Below are 24,590 nucleotides of genomic sequence, written 5' to 3'. Positions count from 1 at the left end.
AGTAACCAAGGTAAGTACATCATGTAAATGCAAACCCTATAATGTTCCAGAACATTGCTAATATTCTGAGTTTTACAGAAGTCTGTCTACATCAACAGTTGCATAGAAGATTTTCAAAGACCTAATATGGGAGTATAGAGTGCACTCTAACATCAATTTGTAAGTCACAGAAGATGCTGAAATGTTCCTGGAAAAAGAGAGTGGCATGGGAGGTAAACAGTGGGCACAGATGGTAATAGCAACAATCTAAATGCTGCATTAAATGAAAGCAGAAGGATGTTTCATGAAAGGCAGGTGAAGGAGGAAGGAAGGCCAAGTAAGAATGAAATAGAGTCAAGAAAATCAAGAGGGTCAAGAACATGGTGAGTGGTTAGGTGTATGGGGAGGTCAGGGAGTGCCGGCGGGCGATCCCCAGGGGGAGAGCGTTCTCGGTGGGCACGCCTGCCCTATGGAATCAGCTGCCTGTGGAACTCCGGATCGCCCCCGACCTTCGCTCGTTTCGCCGGGACCTAAAAACTTGGCTATTTGACTTAGCCGGCCTGGACTGAGGGGTTTTAAGGTTTTAAATTTTAAATTGTTTGGGGGCTATTAATTTTATTTTATTTTAATTTGTACATTGCACTGTTTTAATTTGCCCTGTAAACCGCCCTGAGTCCTTCGGGAAAAGGGCGGTATATAAATAGAAACAAACAAACAAATAAATAAATAATGTAAATGGAACAGGAAATAGCATGAATTAAAGGAAAGGTTATCAATTGCCAAATTACCTTTCAGCATCAGAATATCAGTAGCCAGCATTTACCGTATAAAGCAAAACTATTGAATTGTCTTAGGCATCTAAACTGTGTCTTAGATCACTCCTACACCAAGATTTCTATTCATTTTATCATGGTACTTAGAAGATGAGGGGAAAAAAGTTCTCTCTCTTTTTTTCCTTCTTGTTAAAAACAATTTTACTACACTAGTATTCATCTCAGGAACAGAAATATATTTAAAATCTCCAGCAGGCTCTTAGCAAGCTGCAATTTTTACAAGTGAAGTATCACAATGAAGATTATATATAGCAGGGATATAGGGAATGCACAATCACCCTCACCCCCAAGCATTGCTGAGTTACAATTAGAATTAGCTCTCATACTATAGCCAAAAGTTAGGAATGATGAAAACTATAATATCTGAGGGACCACAGGTTTCTCAAAATGTGACAAAGTGACATCTTCTGTTTTTTGTCTTTTTCACTAGTTTTAGGCAGAGTGCTTTGGGTTTGGATATACCAAGGAAACAAAGTTGAAGGAAATGTTTGGCATACAGGGAAAAGCACACACTCTATGATATTCTTTCAATTAGATAGATGTGTGTTGATATCCATTATTCACAGTTCAAAATACGGTACATGCACTTTATAAGGTGTGTTATATATAATTAGGGACGCGATGGCTCAGTGGGTTAGGACGCTGAGCTTGTCGATCAGAAGGTCAGCAGTTTGGCGGGTCGAATCCCGAGTGCCGCATAGCAGAGTGAGCGCCTGTTACTCGTCCCAGCTTCTGCCAACCTAGCAGTTCGAAAGCACGTAAAAATGCAAGTAGAAAAATAGGGACCACTACAATGGGAAGGTAACAGCGTTCCATGCGCCTTTGGCATCTAGTCATGCCGGCCACATGACCACGGAGACGTCCTTGGACAAGCGCTGGCTCTTCGGCTTTGAAACGGAGATGAGCACCGGCCCCTAGAGTCGGAAACGACTGGCAGGCATGTGCGGGGGGACCTTTACCTTTACCTATATATTATTAACAGGATAACTGACAGCTTTTGATAGATAAAGTGGGCTACAGCTAAAATGATAGAAATGTAGACCAATCCAGTGACATGAAAACAGAGATGGTGTGGATTTTCAGAGCAACAAAAGCTTCCTGTCCACCGCCATCCTTTCCTTCCAGACCCTATTCTTCTAGACCCTTTCTACTGGAAACAAGGCTGAGAAATCTATGCTTTTCCTTTTTACAAAACTAGATCCACTCATGTCCCTGAGTAGCTTCTTTTTTAAATACCTGGAACAACATACCAGCCTTGGTTCTAGCAGTATGAGGTTTATATTTCTTGTATCAATCTTACCTTAGCCATAACTCTCTAAGTGGCCTAGACTACACGACAAAAGAAACAAAAATTATTTTAAAGAATTAATATAATTATAGATACAAAACTGAAAGAAGGTATTTTGAAAACTTCAAACTATACAAATGCTGCCATGACAGCCTTTTATTAGACAACCTATTTTGTATGTTTTTTTGTTGATTACAGAAATTGATAGCCATGCTATGAGACTGAGGATTCAATAATGAATATCCCCAAAAGATGCAAGAACTATTCAAATAACAATGTTAAAAAGGAATGCAAATCATTTCCCTTTCATTGGTACCATTTTTGCTGATTAAATCCACTCCTAAAAGTCTAATCTACGCTTATTACTTTTATTTTAGCTTTGTAAGGATGGCTTTTTTAGCTGTCTTGACCCAACTCCTCACTTTGCCTTTCTTAGACAGGCAAAAAAATGAAAATTATTTTCTTGATAGCCTGCTTAATAATATGATTTGATATGATATCATAATAATGACACTGAAAGAGCAGCATGTGCAAATTTGATTGACTGATTTATGTGACATCAAGTTGGTGTTAACTCAGCAAGTATATGGGTAGATTTTTTTCCATAATGTTATCTAGTTGCCTGGTTTTCAGGTCTTCCAATGGTACACCATCACCACTTGAACTGAATCCATTCATCATCTTTCTCTCTTTCATTCCACCATCCCAGTAATACAGCCTTATCTAGAAAAACAAGCCTTTTTTATTTGTTTGATAACTTTTTGTTTCTTTGGCTGTATTGTCAGGAATCTTTTCTAACACCACAACTCAAAAGCGTTAATACTCTTTCAGTCCTGCTTCTTCAAAATCCAATTTTCACTTCCATAGATTGTCATAGGGAATACTATTACTTGAACTATTCTAATCTTTGTACATCATGTCATCCAAGTATTTTCTCCAGGCCTTCATTGCTACACTATCAAGTTATAGTTTCCAGCATATTTCTTGTTTGTTCCTTTACTGTTAATGGTTGGTCCTAAAAGGCAAAAGCTAATAATAATAATTAATAATAATAATAATAATAATAATAATAATAATAATAATAATAATAATAATAATAATAATATAGTGGACGTGGCAGTGCCCGGAGACAGCAGAATAGACAAGAAAGAAATGCAGAAGATAACAAAATACAAATAGCTACAAATAGAAAGTGTGGCAAAGGCAAGTAAGAGTAGTACCAATAGTAATAGGAGCCTTGGGTGCAATCCCCAAACAACTGGAGCACCACTTGAACACCATTGGCATTGACAAATTCGCCATTAGTCAGTTGCAAAAGGTGGCCTTACTAGGAACTGCTTCCATCTTGCAACGATATCTGTAATACCATCAAACATCCACATCTGCCTATCTCAGGTCCTTGGTAAGGACTCGATAGGTTCTGTCAGGAAATTTCTCGTTAGTTCTAGGTTGCTTCTCTCCTTGACTAGTTTCCATCCGTTGCTTCTTGTCTTGCCTTCAGGGGCTTTGAAGAATAGCTTGACTCCCTCTTCTTTGTGGCAGCCCCTGAGATATTGGAACACTGCTATCATGTCACCCCTTGTCCTTCTCTTCATTAAACTAGACATACCCAATTCCAGCAATCGTTCTTTATATGTTTTAGCCTCCAGTCCCCTAATCATCTTTGTTGCTCTTCTCTGTACTCATCCTAGAGTCTCAACATCTTTTTTACAGCGTGTTGACCAAAACTGGATGCAGTATTCCAAGTGTGGCCTTACCAAAGCATTGTAAAGTGGTACTAAAACTTCACGTAATCTTGATTCTATCCCCGTTAATGCAGCCTAGAACCTCTTTGGGTTGTTTGGCAGCTGCAGCATACTGCTGGCTCATATTTAAGTGATTGTCCACTAGGACTCCAAGATCCCTCTCACAGTTGCTACTATTGAGCAAGGTACCCTCTATACTATACCTGTGTATTTGGTTTTTCTTGCCTAAATGTAGAACCTTACTTTTTTCACCATTGAATTTCATTTTGCTAGATAGCGCCCAATGTTCAAGTCTGTCAAGATCCTTCTGTAACTTAAGCCAGATGCCACGGGGGGGGGGGAGGTGTGTGTGGCTGTTTGTGCATGTGCATGGCACCAGCACATATGTAAATGGGGCCAGTAGTGCACTGCCAGTGTATGTGGCCCCATGCACGCACATGCATCAATTTTGAAGTTGCTCTCCTTCCGGTCCGCGAGCCTGTAAAGGTTGAAGAGCCCTGTCTTAAGCCTATCTTCTGCCAGCTTGGTGTTGTCTGCAAATTTGATACGTTCCCCATCTATCCTCCTATCCAGAGTACTGGGCCCAGAATAGAGCCCATTGCTAATTAATATCTTAATTAGCAATTCTAAAGCAGTCTGCATATGGATTAATCCACTGAATATTTCTACTTTGGAGCATGTAAACTGCATTGCTCTAGGTCAGATAATTGGACCACACAGACTATTACTAGGCATTAGCTCTTCATAATCTTTTTCTACTACTCTCTATGGTGTTTCCTGTTTTATTCAGAGATATCAGACATTAACAGCAATTCATCACAGATTGAGAAAGTACTAACTATATTAAGGTATGACTACACTAACATTAATAGAAAAATGTCTGAAGGTGTTGCCAAATGTTATTTATTATACACTCACACTGCTTTATGTTGTTCCTGACTACATGTTCTGTTCCCATCTCTTTTTCCAGTTTTCTTTTCCACAAAACAGACAATAATGAAAAGACAAAACAGATGCACAGAACTTAGAACTATTACCTGATAAGGAAGTATCCTCTGTGTCTTATCCCATTTCTTATTCTTATCTACTGTGCTAAGGGAAGAGAACTTGGACTTTGTATTGCAAGCATCAAAATACGGTGGTTGAGTCTATCCACCAACCAGAATTCGATTTCTTTGGTTATTCTAATCCAACCAAGCAAGGGCAAAATGCTGATGTATTATATACAAGCAAGATGAATTATTTTCAACTCTCAAACTTACACACTTTCAGAACAATACATATACAATCCTTTCCAGGACAGAATATAAGGCCTAAACATTTTAGATGCTTCAATCTACTAATGGCTAGTGCTCCTATTCAAAGTAGCTCCAACAAAGGATTATGTAAGATGATGTCCATTCTTCCTTTCATTCTACTTCTCTCTTCCTCTCATTACAGAAACACAGTCCTTTAAAGGAACATTCACCAGTGCCACAGCTCTCCAGAACAAGTCTTTAAACCGCTCAACCCCACTGTTCTGTGGCCTAGCCAGGATCCGTCCAAAGAGGCATACGTGGGAGAGACCCGAGGAACAAGAATGTCAATTACGAAGTCTGCTGGTTCGTATCAAAGATTTAAGCTTGGGCTACAACTCTGAGGAGACCATCCTTTTCAAGTATTGTAGTGGGACCTGTCCCAAGGCACACAACAATCATGACCTGACCCTTTCAATTCTGTTGCAGAAGAGTGAGATCCCAGCATTGGGAAACCCCTGCTGTCGTCCTATACACTATGAGAATGTCGCTTTTCTAGATGACAGCCACCAGTGGCACGAAGTGGAGAAACTCTCAGCCTCTGCTTGCAGTTGTGTGGGCTGATGGCTGTGAAGGGGGGAATGGATGCAGAGACTTAGCAAAGCATGATTGTATATTTAGCTATAGAACAGTATTCCATTACGGTATTTTATCTCAATCCAGCCCTTGACGCTTACACAAGCTTTTAAGAGAAAGAACTGCAAGAAACCCCACCACATGATGTCTACATCCTTCGCTTCAAGCACAGAGCAACTCTACAGAATAATCCATAGTTACCAGGAACCAAGAAGTACCTTCTTAAACTGGGCATATAATCTACTGTATCAGCCCTTTCCCACTCTTTCCAGATATACTTCATTTAAACACATTGCTGGCTTGACTGAATCCTGTCTAATTTAAATCTGAAAGGCTCAGGCAACCGTTCAAAATATTTATGGGTTATTTCTAAGTTATTTCTTTCTTTCCTGAATTCAAGGAGCGTCTGCCATTTGCCATGTTTCTTCCCAATTTGAGCTCCCCCTTGTTATTGTTTTTAATTTATCTGTCAATTTCTTCTCTTGGAAAGCTGAGGTTATTAGTCTCAAACTTGTATTATGAATGATATGTACATACTGGTGTAAATAAAATAAAAGTAAAGCAAGGACAAAAACAGTACCTCCAGTTCTCGGGTCAGGATTATTCATTGTGATTTTTTTTTGCATTATTTGCATTACTGATGCCCCAAACATCTTAATGTTGATTACTGATAGTCATTCAAACTATCATGAAAATAAGCAGTAAACATCAGACTAAAGCCACATACCTATATTTTTTGCAAAAGACATATAGTACTTCTTTTTGAAAACAAAACATCGTTCAGTAATCCCAACAAAGCTTTCTGAGCCATTTTTTTGTTTAGCAACATAAGGGTGCGCCACAGAGATTGTCAAGAATACTGCGGAGATATAACTTAGGGCTTCAAGAGGTTTTTTTTTTAAGGAAATGGAGAGAGGAATAAAAAAGAAACATAGAGATAGAGCCATTCAGAGTCAGGTGTTCCTGGTTGTAAATAGAACTGGATTCTAGTCTTTTCATATTTTACATCCCAAATCATTCAAAGATTAGATAAGTGCTATTTATTTCCACATTCCTCAACACTTCCTTTTTTATAATCAAGACTGACTTGTCCTCCACTTCTTCATTTTAGCTCTTTTCTCTTCAATATTTTGATACTGCAAGCCAAAATTTGGAGATTTCTCCTATTCCCACTCACTGAATACCCATCACAGTCAAATTCTCATTTAGAGGTACTCCAACTTAACTTTTTCATTTATTTTTAGATACCTAAATGTTAAAGCTGATCTTATGCTTATGACACCTACCAGAATCATTTTGACATTATTTAATTCACAGAAATAATAACATATTCAGTTTCAGCATCGTGAGAAAATTCAAAATTCGAGTATTTTTTTTACCATTCAAAAAATTGGCAACACATTTATAAAAAAATAATAGTGCAATTAGCTTAGGGCCTGCTCTCATCTACATAAATATTTGATAGCCACAAGCATCAAAGATGTAATTCTCTTTTTTCAGCCAACCTCTTTTAGAAAGAATTAATAGCACTGGAGAACACTATTTTGAGGCTCAGCAGGTGTGATACTAAATAATGAGCAGAGAAGAGAACAATGTTTAATAGTTCAGTAACTGGAAAAGCAATTAAAGGATAATTTAAAAATTACAATATACTGATAATCCCCTAAAAATAAACCTGTACATTTCAATTCTTAATTTCTTCCCATCTATGTTTGCAGCAACACACATTATAGGAAAAAAAATGTTGTTCCCTGAGATTAGCAGTGTTGTGGTTCATTTTAGTTAGGTCTAATTGGCCAAATTGTGGCATATTTCCTTCTTCCTGCCTGTTAAGTGTGAGAGGCAGAACACTTTCTTAGACGATGTACACTTTTAGGCTCCCTTGACGGCATGGAGGAACACTTCCATCGTTTACTGTTGGACAGAAAACCAAGTTCTGCGGGAAAGCAGGTCAGAGAAATTTCTTCAGAAAGACCACCGCGTCAATTGGACAACAAACTAAATTCCACCCGGGAGCAACAGTTAGCTGTCACAGGATCACTTGGCAGTTCTAGGATGGGTCTGATGGTAAGGGCAGGTTTCGACAGATGACAGAGATCCTTCGTTCCCTGGCGACCTTCCTTCCATCGAAAAAGGACTCCTCATCTTTAAGAATTTCATGAGTGAATTCATAACGAGCGGGCCCTCTTTATTCAAAGAAGACATTAGAGAAGACATCAGTAAGTTAACGTGACTTGGAAAATAGTTTTGTCCCAATTGATGCCATGCACAATTAAGAGTCTGAAAAGAAGACTCATGATTCAGAAACAAAACACTGGCTTAGTTCTTTCTGCAATTCTTAAAAGTATCTCTAGTTCTGCTCACAGTGAATACCCAGACTATTTCATGTATATGTACAGCTATGGCTCCTCATTAATTTCTGTAAGCTATAATCAAATTAGATATTTCATGGACAAGTCTTAACTACCAGGCACCTACAAGGAAGCAACACAATCTCCTTCTTATTGAACAAAGCAGATTTTTATTACATTCCAAAGTTAGGGAACTGCAATCTGACAGAAGAATCCCAAATGTTAAATTACAGCTTGATTTTGTTTTATTCTAACAAACCACTGTTCCTTAGGTTTTGATGTAACAGGGTACCATGATTTATTAATAAAAGAAATAGACATTTCTAAACTCCTCCTCCCTTCACAGAGGAGGGAAAGGTGAAGTGTACAAGCTCAAGGCTCATGAAGCTGCATACTTGTCATAGAGAATTATAATGTTATTTATATATAATATATATATAAATTGGCTCATTTTTCCATATGCTTAACATCACTTTCCTGCTGCATTCACTGAACACAGCTCCTATTAAACATAACTAATATGGTCAGTATCAGGGCTGATAGAAGTTGTAAGCTAAAATATTAGAAGAGTGCCAGGTTCAATAAGATAATGTACAACTATGGCAATGGAAGGAACTATTTCTCATATTTATGGAGAAAAATCAATGCATTTGATTCATTACTCTTAATTGAAATCTCTATCTAATGTCGGTATGTCTCAAACTGATGGAGGAGCAGGCATTACTCAAAGAATTCTTTAATTAGTTTACTTTGAGCCTATAAAAGGTAGAATTTGTGTTCTTAATAGTTGCAGCATAGAATATATGTTGAATCCAGGACTGATCTTGGGAATAAAATACATTCCAAAAAGTGATGGTGAAGGCTATCATGGAAGAATTAGTCTATCAGAGGCTACTAGATACACTAGCTACACAGGACTGCATATAGAGAAACAGTGTATCTCTGAAAACCACAATCACAGAAGCATCTAGTTAGTCAGTACCGGAAAACAAAAAGCTAGTCACCTAGCCTGATTATTTAACTAAGCAATTTTTATTACCTAAGAATATAGAGAGATCGGCGCTCCAGCAGAAGATCCAGCCAGTCCTGTGGATTCTGTTCACTAACCAGGTGCATTACACTTGAAGACAGGAGGGACAGGCCTGCAATGGTGCAGCCACAGAACTAGGAAAAGGAAATATAAACATTATGGGACTAGAATAATACAAATTTTCTATCACTTATTAACTAATATTATAACATAATATTATGCATAATATATATATATATATATATATATATATATATATATATATATATATATATATATATATATATATATATATATATATACCGTATATACTTGAGTATAAGCCGAATTTTTCAGCCCACTTTTTGGGCTGAAAAACTCCACTTCGGCTTATACTCCAGTCAACAAAAAAAAAAGAACTGTCCCTTCGTTCGGAACAGGCTGCTGAGAGAAGGGAGCGGCAGAGCCTTGCAGAGCTGGCGGCAGTCCAGCGTTGTTTCTCCCCCTTGTGCGTGCGTGCCCACGGGAATGGCTGGTAGGGAAGCGGCATTCCGACATTCCCCCCCTTCCTGTGTGTCGAGCCCACGGGGCTTGACACACAGAGAAACGCAACTAGCCATTCCTGCGGGTCTCACACACACACACACACACACGCCGCCGGGCTCGGCTCCTCGGCAGGAGGGGCAGCCCCCGCCGCGCCCCCCTCCCGGCCCGCAGCGCCGCCGCCGCTTCCTCTGGGCAAGTCGGGGGGGCTTGCGGGGCGAAGGCACCGGCCAGGGGGCAGGCAGGGCGGGAGGGCGCGAACTCACCGCCGCCGCCGCTTTCCCCCCCATCTCTCGCTCGCCCGCTGCCTCGCCCGTTCCGCCCCCAACTCACCGGCCGGCGCTTCTCCCCCCATCTCTCGCTTGCCCGCTGCCTCGCCCGTTCCGCCCCCAACTCACCGGCCGGCGCTTCTCCCCCCATCTCTCGCTTGCCCGCTGCCTCGCCCGTTCCGCCCCCAACTCACCGGCCGGCGCTTCTCCCCCCATCTCTCGCTTGCCCGCTGCCTCGCCCGGGACCAGCGGTGGCGCAGCAGCCCAGCCAGCCAGCGGGCGGACGGGCGGAGAGAAGCCCGGCCCGGAGGGGAGGGGAGGGAGCGGAGTCGCCGGGGCCCACGTGGAAACAAGGCTTTACTGCCACACACACACACACACACACACACACACACACACACACACACAGAGACGGAGGGAAACAAGCTTGACTGAGGAGGGAAACAAGCCCCTCCCCCCCTACAAACACACACACGCACGAGGAGGGAAACAAGCTTGACTGAGGAGGGAAACAAGCCCCTCCCCCCCCCCCACACACACACACACGCAGGAGGAGGGAAACAAGCTTGACTGAGGAGGGAAACAAGCCCCTCCCCCCACATACACACACGCACGAGGAGGGAAACAAGCTTGACTGAGGAGGGAAACAACGCTTGACTGCCACCCCCCCCCACACACACACCCACGAGGAGGGAAACAACGCTTGACTGCCGCCTTCCTAGCAGACCTCCCCATTCCTGTTAGAAATGGAACCCAGTACTTCTAGTACTCCTGCACCAATGGAGCCCAGTACTTCTAGTACTCCTGCACCAATGGAGCCCAGTACTTCTAGTACTCCTGCACCAAAACAAAGACGCAGGTCATACGAAGCTGCTTTCAAACTAAAGGTTGTGTCAAGAGCAGAAAAAAGCAATAACAGTATTGCAAGTAGGGAATTTGGTGTTGATGAAAAACAAGTGAGGGAGTGGCGGAAAATGAAAGCTGAGTTGGAAAAGATTCCAAAGGCAAAAAAAGCTCGACGTGGTTTAACAACTCCATATGTGGCTCTAGAGACTGAATTGCATGAATGGGTTATGGAGTGTCGTCAAAATGGTTACTGCGTAACACGCATGGGAATTCGCTTACGTGCCCTTCAAATGGCTAAAGATGACAAATTAAAAGTACCAGGCATTGAAAATTTTGTTGCGTCAGCAGGATGGTGTACTGGCTTCATGAATAGGTATGGCCTATGTTTGCGGCAAAGAACAAAGATTTCACAGAAGTTGCCAAAAGACCTTGATGAAAAAGTGATGTCATTCCATTCATTCATCATAAAACAAAGAAAGATCCATAACTATGACCTGGGAGATATTGGGAATATGGATGAAACACCTATGACCTTTGATCTTCCAAGCAACAGAACCGTGGCAAGTTTGGGAGACAAAACTGTTTTACTCAGAACCACAGGTAATGAGAAAAACCATTTTACAGTTGTTCTGTCATGTTTGGCTAATGGAACTAAGCTGCGGCCTGTCATTATTTTTAAAAGAAAGACCTTGCCTAAAAAGGTCAAATTCCCACCACGAATTACAGTGCGCCCACATGTTAAAGGCTGGATGGATGAAGATGGAACAAAAAAGTGGCTGGAAGAAGTTTGGAATGGACGACCAGGAGCAGCCTTAAAGAAAAAACCATCATTGCTAGTTTGGGATATGTTCAGAGCCCACACATCTGATGACATAAAAACATTGGCAAAGTCTTCTCAAGTTACTTTAGCCGTTATTCCAGGTGGGCTTACATCTGTATTACAGCCCTTAGATGTGTGTTTAAATAAACCTTTCAAAGACCGTGTGCGAAAGATGTGGTGCGAATGGATGTCATCTGGTCAAGCCCGACTAACAAAAGGTGGAAATATGATGAAGCCTGACATAGAACTGATAGCAAAGTGGGTTCGTGATGCATGGGAAGAGATTCCAGAGGACATGGTGAAGCACGCCTTCAGGAAATGTGGCATAAGTAATGCTATGGATGGCAGTGAAGACACTGCTTTGCATGAGGAGGACAACTGTGATAGTGATGACAGCGAACTCTGTGACAATGTATATGATGATAACCTCACACCAGCTACAGCTGCAGCTCTGTTTGCAGATACAGATGAGGAGGAGGAATCCAGTTTTGAAGGATTTTGATGCTTGTGTTTTAGCTTGGTTGCTTATTGAGTTAAGGTTTTTGTACATTTAAAGTTATTGTTAATACTTTAATATTATATATTGTTTTTGTTGAATATACTGATAATATATTGTTTTTGTTGAATATACTGATAATATATTGTTTTTGTTGAATATACTAATATATTGTTTTTGTTGACCCTCTTTTCCACATGCCTCAATTAAAGCAATTTTATTGTTATCTACCTGTATTTTTATTTTTGAAATTTACCGTGAGCTGCTGCATTTCCCAGCCTCGGCTTATACTCGAGTCACCAACTTTTTCCAATTTTTGGGGGTAAAATTAGGGGTCTCGGCTTATAATCGAGTCGGCTTATACTCAAGTATATACGGTTATATATATATATATATATATATATATATATATATATATATATATATATATATATATATGGATCCTTGGTTTTTCGGGTTTTTCCCCGCGTAGAACTAAAGGTGTAGGCGCAACGTTTCGACGGAATCCCATCCGTCATCATCAGGCTTTAGCTTCCTTCTTCTGGGAGAAGCATGTGGCTGTTTGTTCCTCTTTTTTAAACTGCCAGAGGGGGTGTGTTCTGTGGAGGTGTGCTCTGATTGGGTAGGGGACCAAGTGTGTTCTGATTGGGTGGGAGTGTGTTTTGAATGGTGGGTGTGTTCTGATTGGGTGGGGGGGTGTTCTGAGTGGATAGGCTGGTCTCAGCTGCCAGCTCCAGACCTGAGCTGGTGAGTTGTGCTGCTTTTGTTCGGCTTCGTGTTTGTGGTGGTGCCATGTTTTTATAGTGGGTGTCAGTTTGCTTATTGTGTGGTTTGGAGGGGTTTAAAGTGGCTGATGTTGCAGCTGTAGTTAGGTTTCTGTTTTGTGGTTGTGTGTCTTTATCGTTGTGGGTTTGGATTTGCTTTTTGAATGGTTGTGTGGTGGTGATGTCATGTGATGTTATCATGAGTTTGGGTCTGGTATCATTCTTGGTGGTTGGGCCTCGTCTGTCAATCAAGGCGGGTTTCCAAATGGCTGGTAGACGAGAGGTATCATCTCGTTTATTCATGCTGTGGGGGCGTTTTTCTATCTCAATGGCTTCTCTGATTATTCTGTTGTTAAAATGTTCAATTTCATGCTGTCAAAGATGGGTCTTACTTCTGTGTAGGTATGTATAGGACTAGACAGCTGATTTATTATGCAATTAGACAATCTCCTTATCAGAACAATCAATCCACACAGGAATGGATGAGTCTAGTTGTCAATGAGATTTGTTTAAATTTATAAAACACTGACTAAATTGAAGTTGCATATGGAAGTTCACAAATTCTGTGGAGGTAGATACACAAATAGATATGGAATATAAGGAGGACTACTAGCTCGAACCCTTCACGCTTACAGAGATAATACTGCATTTCAGGGCATTGTTTTGCACAGAAAAGCATTTCTTTACATGAATCTCACCTGTAGAAATTCTATTGTCCAAATATAAATTTACTACTTCAGGAAGGACTTAAACTTAACAACTAAGGGTCACTAGTATATTATACATGAATATAATAACAAAGCCAACTGCTTTTCTCATTAAAAAGCAATCTGAATTTAAGTCCCCAAAGTGCTTTTTCAAAAGGCAACTGGACTTTGTTTTTTTTCTTGAAGACATTTCACTTCTTCAGTTCTGACTAAACAATGGGGGATAGAAGGATTTATATTCCATGCAGTCATTGGTCGTTAGCACCCTTTCTGAGAGTCATTGAGGCCACTTGGAGGTTTACCTGTGCCCTCAGGGCCACCTGGATAGTGCAAATTGGTGTGGAACTTTCTTGAAACTACAGAAAGGATTGTGTTGTAAAGACAATGTTGAAAGACAAAGGTCACTCTTTAGAAGACAGCAAAGTCCACATTCTGGAGAGAGCCACTGGATTGAAAGATGGGTCAAAAAGACCATCTATATATTTACTATAGAACATGGGATAATTTTTACCAATGTTTAGGGAAACGAACTAGTGAGAAATGAATGTGCTATGTTATTTTGAATATACATTATTAAGAATAATGATATGTATTGACTAACTGGTTTTGATTATCGTTTATTACATTTACCACAGTTATCTATTGCTATACTAACTATTGTTAATTGAACATATATACCTGGACAATAGCTTGTTTGCTAAAGATTGAAAATGTTTTTTGGGGACAACCCCAATGTTGACTCCAACTCTGTCCTAATCCCAATCCTGATCCTACCCCATCCTAAACCTTATTCCCTATCCCGATCCTATTTTATCCCCAACCCTATAAAATTCAATAAAAAACCACCATCTATATTAAGATTGAACAGCCCTCTCTCAACAGAGGGGGAGAGGTACAACACCACCTATCTCCTGTTTACAACATAGTCCTTTCAATGACTTTGAGGGCACAGATAAACCTCCAAGTGACCTCAACGACTCTCAGAAACAGTGCTATAAACCAGATGACCACAAGGAATATAAATTCTTCCATCCTTCACCATTTGGTCAAAACTGAACAAACTTATTGGATGAGAAGCAAAATGTCTTCAAGGAAAAAGAAAGCCCAGTTAACTTTGAAAACTTTGGGACAACCATGGTCTGGATGACTGAGACTCTCCATAGACAAACTGAATTTAAGGACACTGCTAAAAATTAATGGATTCTTGCACCACCTTCAAGAATCATCTCTTCAACTTAAAGCTCGTTTCTGGGATCTCTTCTTGCTTAATCTGATTAATTTCTAAAACTGCTGCTGTCTTCATTTTGATCAAGGTTAGAATACACTTTGCCATTGCCAAGCAAATTTATGAAATAATCTTCCAACCTGATGAGGTCAAGCTATATTGATGCTGGCCAGAGATTATAAGAACTAAAGTCCAATGCATCTAGAAGACATTAAAATAAGGACAGCAAGTATATATCATTCAGTCCTGCATTGACTACTAGGATTAAAATGGCAGCAATGGCATCTCAGGTGTTTCTTCTCAAAGGACAGATGCCTATATATCCTTCAGGGAAAACAGGCTTGCTTATGCTGAAGTCTACTAGGGCAGGGCTTTTCAACCTTTTCACATATTATACCACTTTTAGGACATGACAATGTTCGAGTACCAACAGTGCTTAGCAAGGTGTGAAAAACTTGATGACTAAAAAAAAGGGGGGGAGTTGGGCTTTAAAGGTTAGATTAATTTGTTGTTGTAGAAATGGCTAGTTTATAATATCATGGAAAAATAAAAAGTTGAGATTCAATGTTAATGCTTATTATGGAAAAATGAAAAGTTGAGATTCAATGTTAATGCTTCATTCTACTGCAACAGAGGAAGTCAGAAGTCAATGCCTTTTCTTCTTTTTGCCTTCTCCCCCTCACTTTTCCCTTTCATGCTTTGCTCGCAAAAGCCTATTGCTCACTCACTCTGCTCGCAAAAGCCTTTCGCTCTCTCCCTCCCTCCCTTACTCTTTGCTTGCAAAAGCCTCTCACTCTCTCTCTGCTTGCAAAAGCCTTTCGCTTGCTCACTCACTCACTTTGCTCGCAAAAGCCTCTCTCTCACTTACTCACCCTTTGCTCGCAAAAGCCCCTCTCTCTACCACTTCACCAATAAAAGCTTCTTCTCTCTCTTCCTCCGTGTTTTTTTCCTCTCCTTCTCCTGTGAAAACCTGCTCCTTTTATAGTTTCTCCTCTCTCTGCCCTCCTCCTCCTCTTCTCTTCCGGGTGCGCCGGAAGCTCCAACCAGCATGCAGACGCAAGGGCAGTTCCTAGGGTTTCTGCTGAGCCCTGAAGCTCCAGCTGATCTCCTCCAGGCCTGTGCAGCACTGCTTTAGCTCGTTCCCTCCCCCGCTATAGTTGGCTAGGGGTTGCGTACCACCTGCCAGGTATGCGTACCATTGGTTGAAAAGGCCTGTACTAGGGTTACAGAAAAAAAATGTTTGACCCTTGATATTAGAGGAAGTTCCAGAAATTCAGCCAAAACACTCATATTATATAACTTTCCCAAAAGTAAACGATTCACCTTTTCCCAATGAGAATTTCTTCTTAACAAATAAATCGCAATAAAAAGGTTTTATTGTATGTGCCACAACTTATCAAGTCTTCCTCCAAGGTCCCTCATGCAATTCTATGAAACTACCAGAAAAACTACAAAAGAACACTTTCTAGTCATCTGTAGATTCTATGCTATCTTACCTTGACACTGTCTACATGAGGCTTTATGTAGCCAGTTTTATCCAAATCCAGGACATGGACTTGAGTGAGCTGTGGTACTCCTGGGGGAAAAGCAGTACTCCGGACTCGTTGTAAGATCTCATGACACTCTTTGCTCCAGTATGATTTTTCTGTCTCCCGATACTTATGAATAGCCTACAAGAATGAAAAGAGATGGCATGAATATCCAGAAAGAAAATGAGATAGCTATCTACATGTTTGATCACCCATATATATGCACTCCTGTGATGACTACAGAATTTCATGCTAATCACTGTGGTAAAACACGAAATGTCATGGATAACCTTTTTACATTGCCTCGCATACATATTTCAGTTGAAACACCTCATAATTAAATACCTATAAAACTGGGGGGAATTTTTTTAATGAATTCAATACACTGATTTTGAAAATTATTTGGCAAGGAAAAAAAGCTAGAATTAGATTGAAAATGCTGCAAGAAGCAAAATAAAATGGAGGATTTGGCCTGCCAGATTGGGCTTTATATTATCAAGCATCTGTATTAACTTGGTTAAAAGAATGGATAGTTCTTAGAGATAAAAGATTACTATACTTAGAGGGGCATGACCTACAACTCGGATGGCATGCCTTCTCATGGTATTGGAAGAATAAAATACATACTTTCAAAACCACTACACAAGAAACACAGTTCTTCTAGAATGGGAAAAAGTAAAAGCAAAAATCTACATGAAAATATCTGGATGGCTTCAACAATGGAACCATTTGTTCACCCATACTTAATTAACTATGAGAAAATTGTGGCCTATAAAGACATTTTGAATACTGAAAGGGAAACTAAAACCCAGACAAGAACTAAAAGAGTGTCATGGTGGCCACACTTGCAAATTCAAATGAGATATGAAAAAGATGCTAAAATATCTGGATTTTATAAAGAACTGATAGAATTTGACCAGATATTATTGACATCAGATGAAAAATTGATCAAGAAACTGTATAAGTATATGTTAAGTTTAAAGATGGAAGAGGAACAAGTTAAAGAAACAATGATAACATGGGCAAAAAACTTTGGGGATAACATAGTTAGAAAACTGGCAAAGTCTTTGGGAAATAAATTCTAAAATACAAAGGTGGTGACTTACGAAGAAAACCTATACAAAATGTTCTACAGATGGCACTTAATACCTGTGAGGTTAGCGAAAATGTTTAAAAATATGTCTAGCAATTGTTGGAGATGTAGACAAAAACCAGGCACATATCATCATCTTTGGTGGACATGCCCTAAAGCCAAAAGATTTTGGTCAAGAATACATATACGGTTAGAGAAAATGACTAAAAAACACATAGATTTTAAGCCAGAATTATTTTTGTTAGGTATAATTGTAGGAAATTATGAGAAGGGATGTGAATATTTAATGTTACGTGTATTAACTGCAGCGAGAATTGTCTTTGCTCAACATTGGAAGGATGAAGAATTACCAGCAGAGGAAGAGATAATTAAGAAAATTTTAGATTGTGCAAAAATGGACAGACTGACTCTAAAAATGAAAGAGAAAGAAGATTCAGATTACTATAGATTGGGATACATTTTATCAATGGCTAGAAAAACGAGGTAGAAAGGAGTTTAACATGTATTAATAAACTAAACATTGGAACCCAGACAATATGTTGCTGATAAAATATTAAGGATCTGTGACTATAAAAAATTAATAAAATATTGGGGGGAAAAGAATCTCATGCTAATCAATGATAAAACACCAAATATCATCAATAACCTTTTTACATTGCCTCACATACATATTTCAATTGAAACACCTCATAATCAAATACTGAGTAATCAGTTTGAAAATATGGTACCATCTTATTCTAAAGAAAGATGTGAAATGTGGACAACTTGATAGCATTCATCTAACATTCTGGGGTCACCCATCCCACTATACTGTGGTTTGGCTTTGCTTAACGTGGCTTATTATGTTAAACAAACCCAAACAACTGCAGCTTTATTAACTTATTTCTAAACAAACCATAATTTAGCATGTGTGAACTCAGTCAAGGACGGGATTTTCCATGAACCAACAGGTTTTATTTCATCTTTACCCAGTAGTTAGGTAATATAGAAAAGAACAGTCCTTGCTATAGAAATAAACTGCACCAAAACTATCAGGTTTGATTGATCAAATGCCAACAAATATATGGTTTGTAAGAAATGGACATAGTATTACAATAAATGATTACAGTACAGACTCATGTATTATTGAATCATTAAAAAAGCTGTTTTTATTATGAAGAGAAAAGTTGGGTAGGATCAGGGCTTTTTTTCTCATAGAACGCTCAGAACGGAGTTCCGGCACCTTTTTTGGATGGAACCTTGTAGGATAGGCAAGGCGGGTTGTATGACATGTGTGAGTTCCGGCACCTTTTTCTTTTACAAAAAAAGCACTGGGTAGGAGATGAGAGGAAAGGGAGAGTACAGATTAAAGAACTGATCTGTGCATTTATTTGCAAATGAAGGAACACAATGAGTTTCAATAAAGGAATTTAATACAAGGGATCTAATATTCACATCCTGATTTATTAGTAAAGAGCTAGTTCACACCAGTAAGATATAGCCTAGATATATTTTATTTAATAGTTTGCATAAAACTGCTTGGTTTGTATGTTCAAAATACTTCACATAAAAAGGATACATGAAATAAACATTAAGGTAGGCTAAGAATACTTCAAGTTAAAATTTTATTCATTGTCTAAACACATACTTGAGTTTACAAATTCATTAAAAGGATATTTAAATGAAAAATATATAATTTTATCCAACACTAATCAAGTAATGAAAAAACCTACCATGTAGGCAAGATTGGCTGCAACTGTCATATCCCAACCTTGTTCAGTGGATACTTATATTTCTAATCCACAAACAGCACAATATCAGGATGATATATTTATGATTATTCTGAATTACTGAACCTTAAGTAAACTGTTATTTATATTGTCCATGTCTTAGGCACAAATGATAATTCAGGCAAAATTAAAAACTTACATAATGATGAGTGCAGTCTCCCAGCATAATAATCAGAAACCCTTGAGAAGCCCACAACATATGCATTTTCCTGCTGTAGCATCATAACAACCAGCATCAAAGACATGCTTATTAGCATATTACCAATGGAAGCAAATAGCTTTCAGTAGCTTCACCCAACAGCAGCCAGTAGCAGACGAATGCAAGAAATCAAAATTCAGAGGAAGTATTCATGCCCAGACTATCAATCCTACCATTTCCAGTGAGAAAAGAAACAAGTAAAAACAATATCAGGCTAGAATGGCTATATAATAGTAGAGTACAACAGTTTGTATCATATTTGGGATACAAAGCACACTATTTTTAAATAGGGAGGTCAAGATATCTCCTTTATGTTGTTCCACATAGTAATATTGTCCCTTCTTACAAAAACTAGAATGCCCATCTTCCCATCTTATGACAATACCCAATATTCATCATCTTCACAAGGCACAATAAACCACAAACTAGCTAACATTATTTTAACCTAATGTATTGGGCAAAGTAATCCAAAAGGCTTGTTTGTGGTTTACTACAGTATGCTGTGTAAGCCCACAACGTGTGGTTAATTTGGGAACCCCTATGCGCGCTTAATAAGATCCATTAAAGTCTACTTCAGGGGTCTTCAAACTCGGCCCTTTTATGACTCATGGACTTCAACTCCCAGAATTCCTCAGCCAGGCATGCTGGCTGAGAAATTCTGGGAGTTGAAGTCCATGAATCATAAAAGGGCCGAGTTTGAAGACCCCTGGCTCTACTTGCTCTCTCCACATATGTTCTAAACTAGGAAGCTTGAAACATTCCGATAACTGATTTGTTGAATAAGCCACTGCACTCATAAACGGCGCAAGGGTCAGTAAGGAGGCTCACACAAAACACGAAGCCGATCCTTAAGCCAACCACACTTCAGCGTCAATATCGGGACAAGGAGCCCCACTGAATTTTCCTCCAAGCCACGCAGAGCCACCCACCCCGTCCCAATGCTCGTCTTGATAGCGGTGTCGGCGCAGCTGCGGTTCCAGCTCCCGAGCCAGCAACGCCTCCTCTTCCTCGCTAATGAAGTCCGGCGTCACCGAAGCGCCGCCGGCCTGCAGCTTTCGCCAGAGCGCCTCGCTCGACGCGCGGACCTCGGCCGGCAAGGGCCGCAGCTGCGCCTCCTCCGCCGCGCAGAAGGCCCGAGGCGCTGGCGCGGGTCGCGACAGAAGACGCAGCAACCGTCGCCCGGCAATCTGACCGCGCGCCGGCATCGCAGGTAGGGCACCGGGAAATTAAAGCGCCCGCAGTGCATGATGGGCCGACCTCCGTTCATTTGCATACTGACGTTCTGCTTTGGCGTAAAAGCAAAGGAGCCCACGTGGCGCAAAACACACTTCAAGGTGCCTTTCTTACCTGGAGTCGGAAGAGCGGCTGGAAAGTTATCTGTGATGGTGTTTACACGTCACATGAAGAGACGGTAATTGGCCTAGTCATCCTGGCACTTAGAACAATTAGAGATCTCGGTAGCCCTCAGCTTGCCATCACAATTGAGCCCAAAATTTATGTTGCTAAGTGAAAAAAGTGAGTCTTGCCCCATTTTATGACTTTTTTTTACCACATTTGTTAAGTGAATCACTGCAGTTGTTAAGTTAGTGACATGTTTGTTAAGTGAATCTGGCTTCCCCATTAACTTGTCAGAAGGATGCAAAAGGGGATCACATGACTCTGGGACACTGAAACCGTCATAAATGTGTCAGTTGTCAAACATCTGAATGTAAATCATTTGACAGTCATAAGTGTGAGTGCCATTGTAACTTTGAACGGTCACTCAGTGAACTGCTGTAAGTCAAGGACTACCTGTACTTATCCAGTAATATAGGAGTCACAGATATGTTCACATGATACACTTAACTGTAAACTGGGCAGTGTCATTTTAACCTACTGTGATAAGACATAAATTGGATTCAGTTGTGTTTTTTTTAAAAAAAGGTTAATTAAGCCTTTGGTAATCACCTCTTTGAGCAGTCTTATTTTGTAGGAAAACACAGAGGTTCAAGCTGTATATTGAATGGCAGGGATTTTGCAATTATCTTTTTTGGCCTGTTTAAATATTTTTGTTTCTAAAATTTGGATAGGAATGGGTAAATTTGAGCAATCTCTCATCCAGTTAGTTTGAAGTGCAGATGAACTTCATTTTCATGAATGTAAAATTCAAGGCAAAAATCCTTGAGGCCTCAATTGCTCTTCATTGTTCCCCACATTATTGTGAAAACAGAAACATGCCATTGAATTAAAAGACTTTGCTTAGTTTTATCATCAAGAACCTCATCAGTATGGAAATCACCATTTTTAAAGGAATGGAGAGATACCACTCCAGATACCTGAACCACTGCAAACATTTTTTATACATATCTTAGGTAAGACACTTGGAATTCTGTTCTCCTTAAGGTGCTGTGGAATAACAGTGCTGACATTCAAGAACGGTTTTAAGAATACAACAGTCATATTATTAGAACAAAACTAAATTAGAATTGAAATCACACATTCTTAAGATATATATTTATTAAAAAAAATAGGAACATCCAAAAAAAACCCTACTTCATTTATGGTCATCTTCATATGGATACGAAGGTACAAATATTAACAAATACAGTGTAAAAAATGTAACCCAGCATGTTCATAAAAACTATTTTCACTAGTATATTTTGTGCTGTAATAAAATTTAGTTGCATGTCAAAGAACAGTTCTCAGTATAAGCATTTACTTCTGTTGACCATTCTTAACCAAGATAGAAACAATATGTTATGTCTAGAATACAACTAAGAGAAGGAAATATATTTCTCAGTTTCAGTTGAATAGAACAGAAATTTTGATATCACCTTCGTAATAATATTCATTGAAACTGAATTAATAGAAGCACGGTGAAAGAAATCTCTAGAAGAAGCTGTTAAGGAAGCGATCCAAACTATCATTCTGGAGATCATCCTTCACAGCTATTTCTGTTTGGCAAGCTGCATGTTGGAGGGTTTCCCTTCTTTTGCTGAGCTGTTGTGGAGAATTTAGCCTAAAAAAAGGGTAAATAGACAAATAAATAAATACAGGTAGTCCTTGACTTACAACCACAATGGAGCCCAAAATTTATGTTGCTAAGTGAGACATTTGTTAAGTGAGTTTTGCCCCATTTTATGACTTTTCTGGCTACAGCTGTTAAGTGAATAATTGCAGTTGTTAAGTTAGTAATCTGGTTGTTAAGTGAATCTGGCTTTCCCATTGACTTTGCTTGTCAGAAAATTGCAAAAGTTGATCACATGATCCCGGGACACTGCAACCGTCATAAATATGAGTTAGTTGCCAATATCTGAATTTTGATCACATGACCATGGGATGCTGCAATGGTCGTAAGTGTGAAAAATGGTCATGTCACTTTTTCAGTGCCATTTTAACTTTGAACAGTCACTAAATGAACTGGTGTAAGTTGAGGACTACCTGTAAATGTGCTTCTACCCTTCCTTATGGAGGGCTCCAAATTCAGAGAGGGGACAAGATTTAATTATTCCATAATAGATATTTTTAAAAATCCTAAATCAGTCTCTGTCAGTGCAATTAATTGATAGACTATTAAAGGTAAAGGTTCCCCCGCACATGCGTGCTAGTTGTTTCCAACTCTAGGGGCCGGTGCTCATCTCCGTTTCAAAGCCGAGGATGTCTCCGTAGTCATGTGGCCGGCATGACTAGACGCCAAAGGCGCACGGAGCGCATTTACCTTCCCACCGTAGTGGTCCCTATTTTTCTACTTGCATTTTTACGTGCTTTCGAATTGCTAGGTTGGCAGAAGCTGGGACGAGTAACAGGCGCTCACTTTGTTTCGCGGCACTCGGGATTCGACCCGCCAAACTGCCGACCTTCTGATCGACAAGCTCAGCGTCCTAACCCACTGAGCCACCGCGTCCCAATTGATAGACTATTACATATTATATATTCTGCTAAAAACTAATATCTGATTTCAGGTTAATGTGAATCTGAACCCAACCTTAATTTATTCAAAATACCATGGTTAAAACAATGCAATTTAATACAGTATATGATCATCCCTTTCATTCCCTCTTCCTACTGCCAGAAAATAACTGTCCTTCATATCAGCGGGAATACACCCCAAATTAGCCGAATCTAAGAGGGAGAAAATAGACAAATTCCAAATTATATACTTGTTAAAGATACTATTAAGAACTTTTTAAAAATCAAAGATATTTTTTTTAAAAATGCCAAAGCAAACTTAAAACATGGACACACCCAACAGAGATCAGATACAGATATATTACCTTAAATTATAAATGGATACACTATTGGATATAGTCAAAGAAGATATTCTTAAATAGGAAAAGATCATCACCTTAAAGTAGGGGTCTTCAAACTTGGCCCTTTTATAACTTGTGGACTTCAACTCCCAAAATTCTGGGAGTTGAAGTCCACAAGTCATAAAAGGGCCAGGTTTGAAGACCCCTGCGTTAAAGCTACAGGTAGTTCTCAACTTACAACCATTTAGTGACTGTTCAAAGTTACAACGGCACTGAAAAAGTGCCTTATGACCATTTTTCACACAACCTTTGCAGCATCCCCATGGTCACATGATCAAAATTCAGATGCATGGAAACTGGCTCATATTTATGATGGCTACAGTGTCCTGGAATCATGTGATCACTATTTGCAACTGTCTGACAAGCAAAGTCAATGGGGAAGCTAGATTCACTTTACAAGTGTGTTATTAATTTACCAACTGCAGTGATTAACAACTGTAGCAAGAAAGGTTGTAAAATGAGGCAAAACTCACAAAACTGTCTTGCTTAGTGACATTAATTTTGGGCTCAATTATGTTTGTAAGTTAAGTACTTTCTGTACTTTAAATGTATTATTCAACAAGACCAGGAAAAATGTAAAATATTACCAGTTGTCTGAAAGAATTTGCTTCTTGCCTATTACAGGACTACTAGTTTTACAGGAAAGCTGCTTTCTTTTAAAGAGGTCTGTTGGGGTGCGGCAAGGTGTGATAAGAAACTTGGAGTATGGTGTACAGATGGGTCTGCCCCACTTTTTTAGTCTGGATGACTCTTCACAGTCTGCAGTCAAAGAGAAAAAAAGTAGAAGTTCTGAAGTCTGTTGCGTAGGATCAAAGATTTATTTTGTCTAGTATCCTGTTGCCACTAGCAGCAGATAGACTCCTCAGGAAACCTACAAGAAGAGCTTTCGTATTCTCCCCCTCCCCCCACCTGACTCCTCACAGTTGACATTACAATAAGTAATAAGCTGCTAGCATAATGAACAT

At 39.5% G+C, this 24,590-nt stretch overlaps 2 protein-coding genes across 3 annotated transcripts in view; both read right to left on the bottom strand.

Annotated features, from left to right (window-relative positions):
- Positions 1 to 7,298: 7,298 nt before the first annotated feature.
- ALKBH7 (alkB homolog 7) lies at positions 7,299 to 20,816 on the bottom strand. Of its 2 annotated transcripts, none has more exons than XM_083352819.1 (4): positions 20,266 to 20,816; positions 16,243 to 16,416; positions 9,107 to 9,231; positions 7,299 to 7,902 (listed from the first exon to the last, which is right to left on the bottom strand). In XM_083352819.1, the coding sequence occupies exons 1-4, from the start codon at positions 20,539 to 20,541 to the stop codon at positions 7,767 to 7,769; spliced, it is 711 nt and encodes a 236-aa protein (XP_083208945.1). In that variant the 5' UTR covers positions 20,542 to 20,816; the 3' UTR covers positions 7,299 to 7,766. The 2 variants fall into 2 exon arrangements, with proteins under 2 accessions (XP_083208945.1, XP_083208946.1); XM_083352820.1 differs by having other exon boundaries at positions 7,885 to 7,996.
- Positions 20,817 to 21,868: 1,052 nt separating this feature from the next.
- The window catches only part of LOC310634427 (afadin- and alpha-actinin-binding protein A-like), a gene marked incomplete at its 5' end in the record, with an annotated part of 28,561 nt that continues 25,839 nt past the window's right edge, over positions 21,869 to 24,590 (bottom strand). The window contains 2 exons of the mRNA XM_083352808.1: positions 21,869 to 22,334; positions 24,213 to 24,384. Of these exons, the coding sequence (XP_083208934.1) occupies positions 22,205 to 22,334; positions 24,213 to 24,384 (302 nt within the window). The 3' untranslated portion in view covers positions 21,869 to 22,204. The remainder of the gene's footprint in view (positions 22,335 to 24,212; positions 24,385 to 24,590) is intronic.

This window comes from Vipera ursinii (assembly GCF_947247035.1).
Source record: "Vipera ursinii genome assembly, chromosome: 2".
NCBI lineage: Eukaryota > Metazoa > Chordata > Lepidosauria > Squamata > Viperidae > Vipera > Vipera ursinii.
Note: the sequence above shows the minus strand (reverse complement) of the source record. Positions and strands in the feature narration are given on the sequence as shown.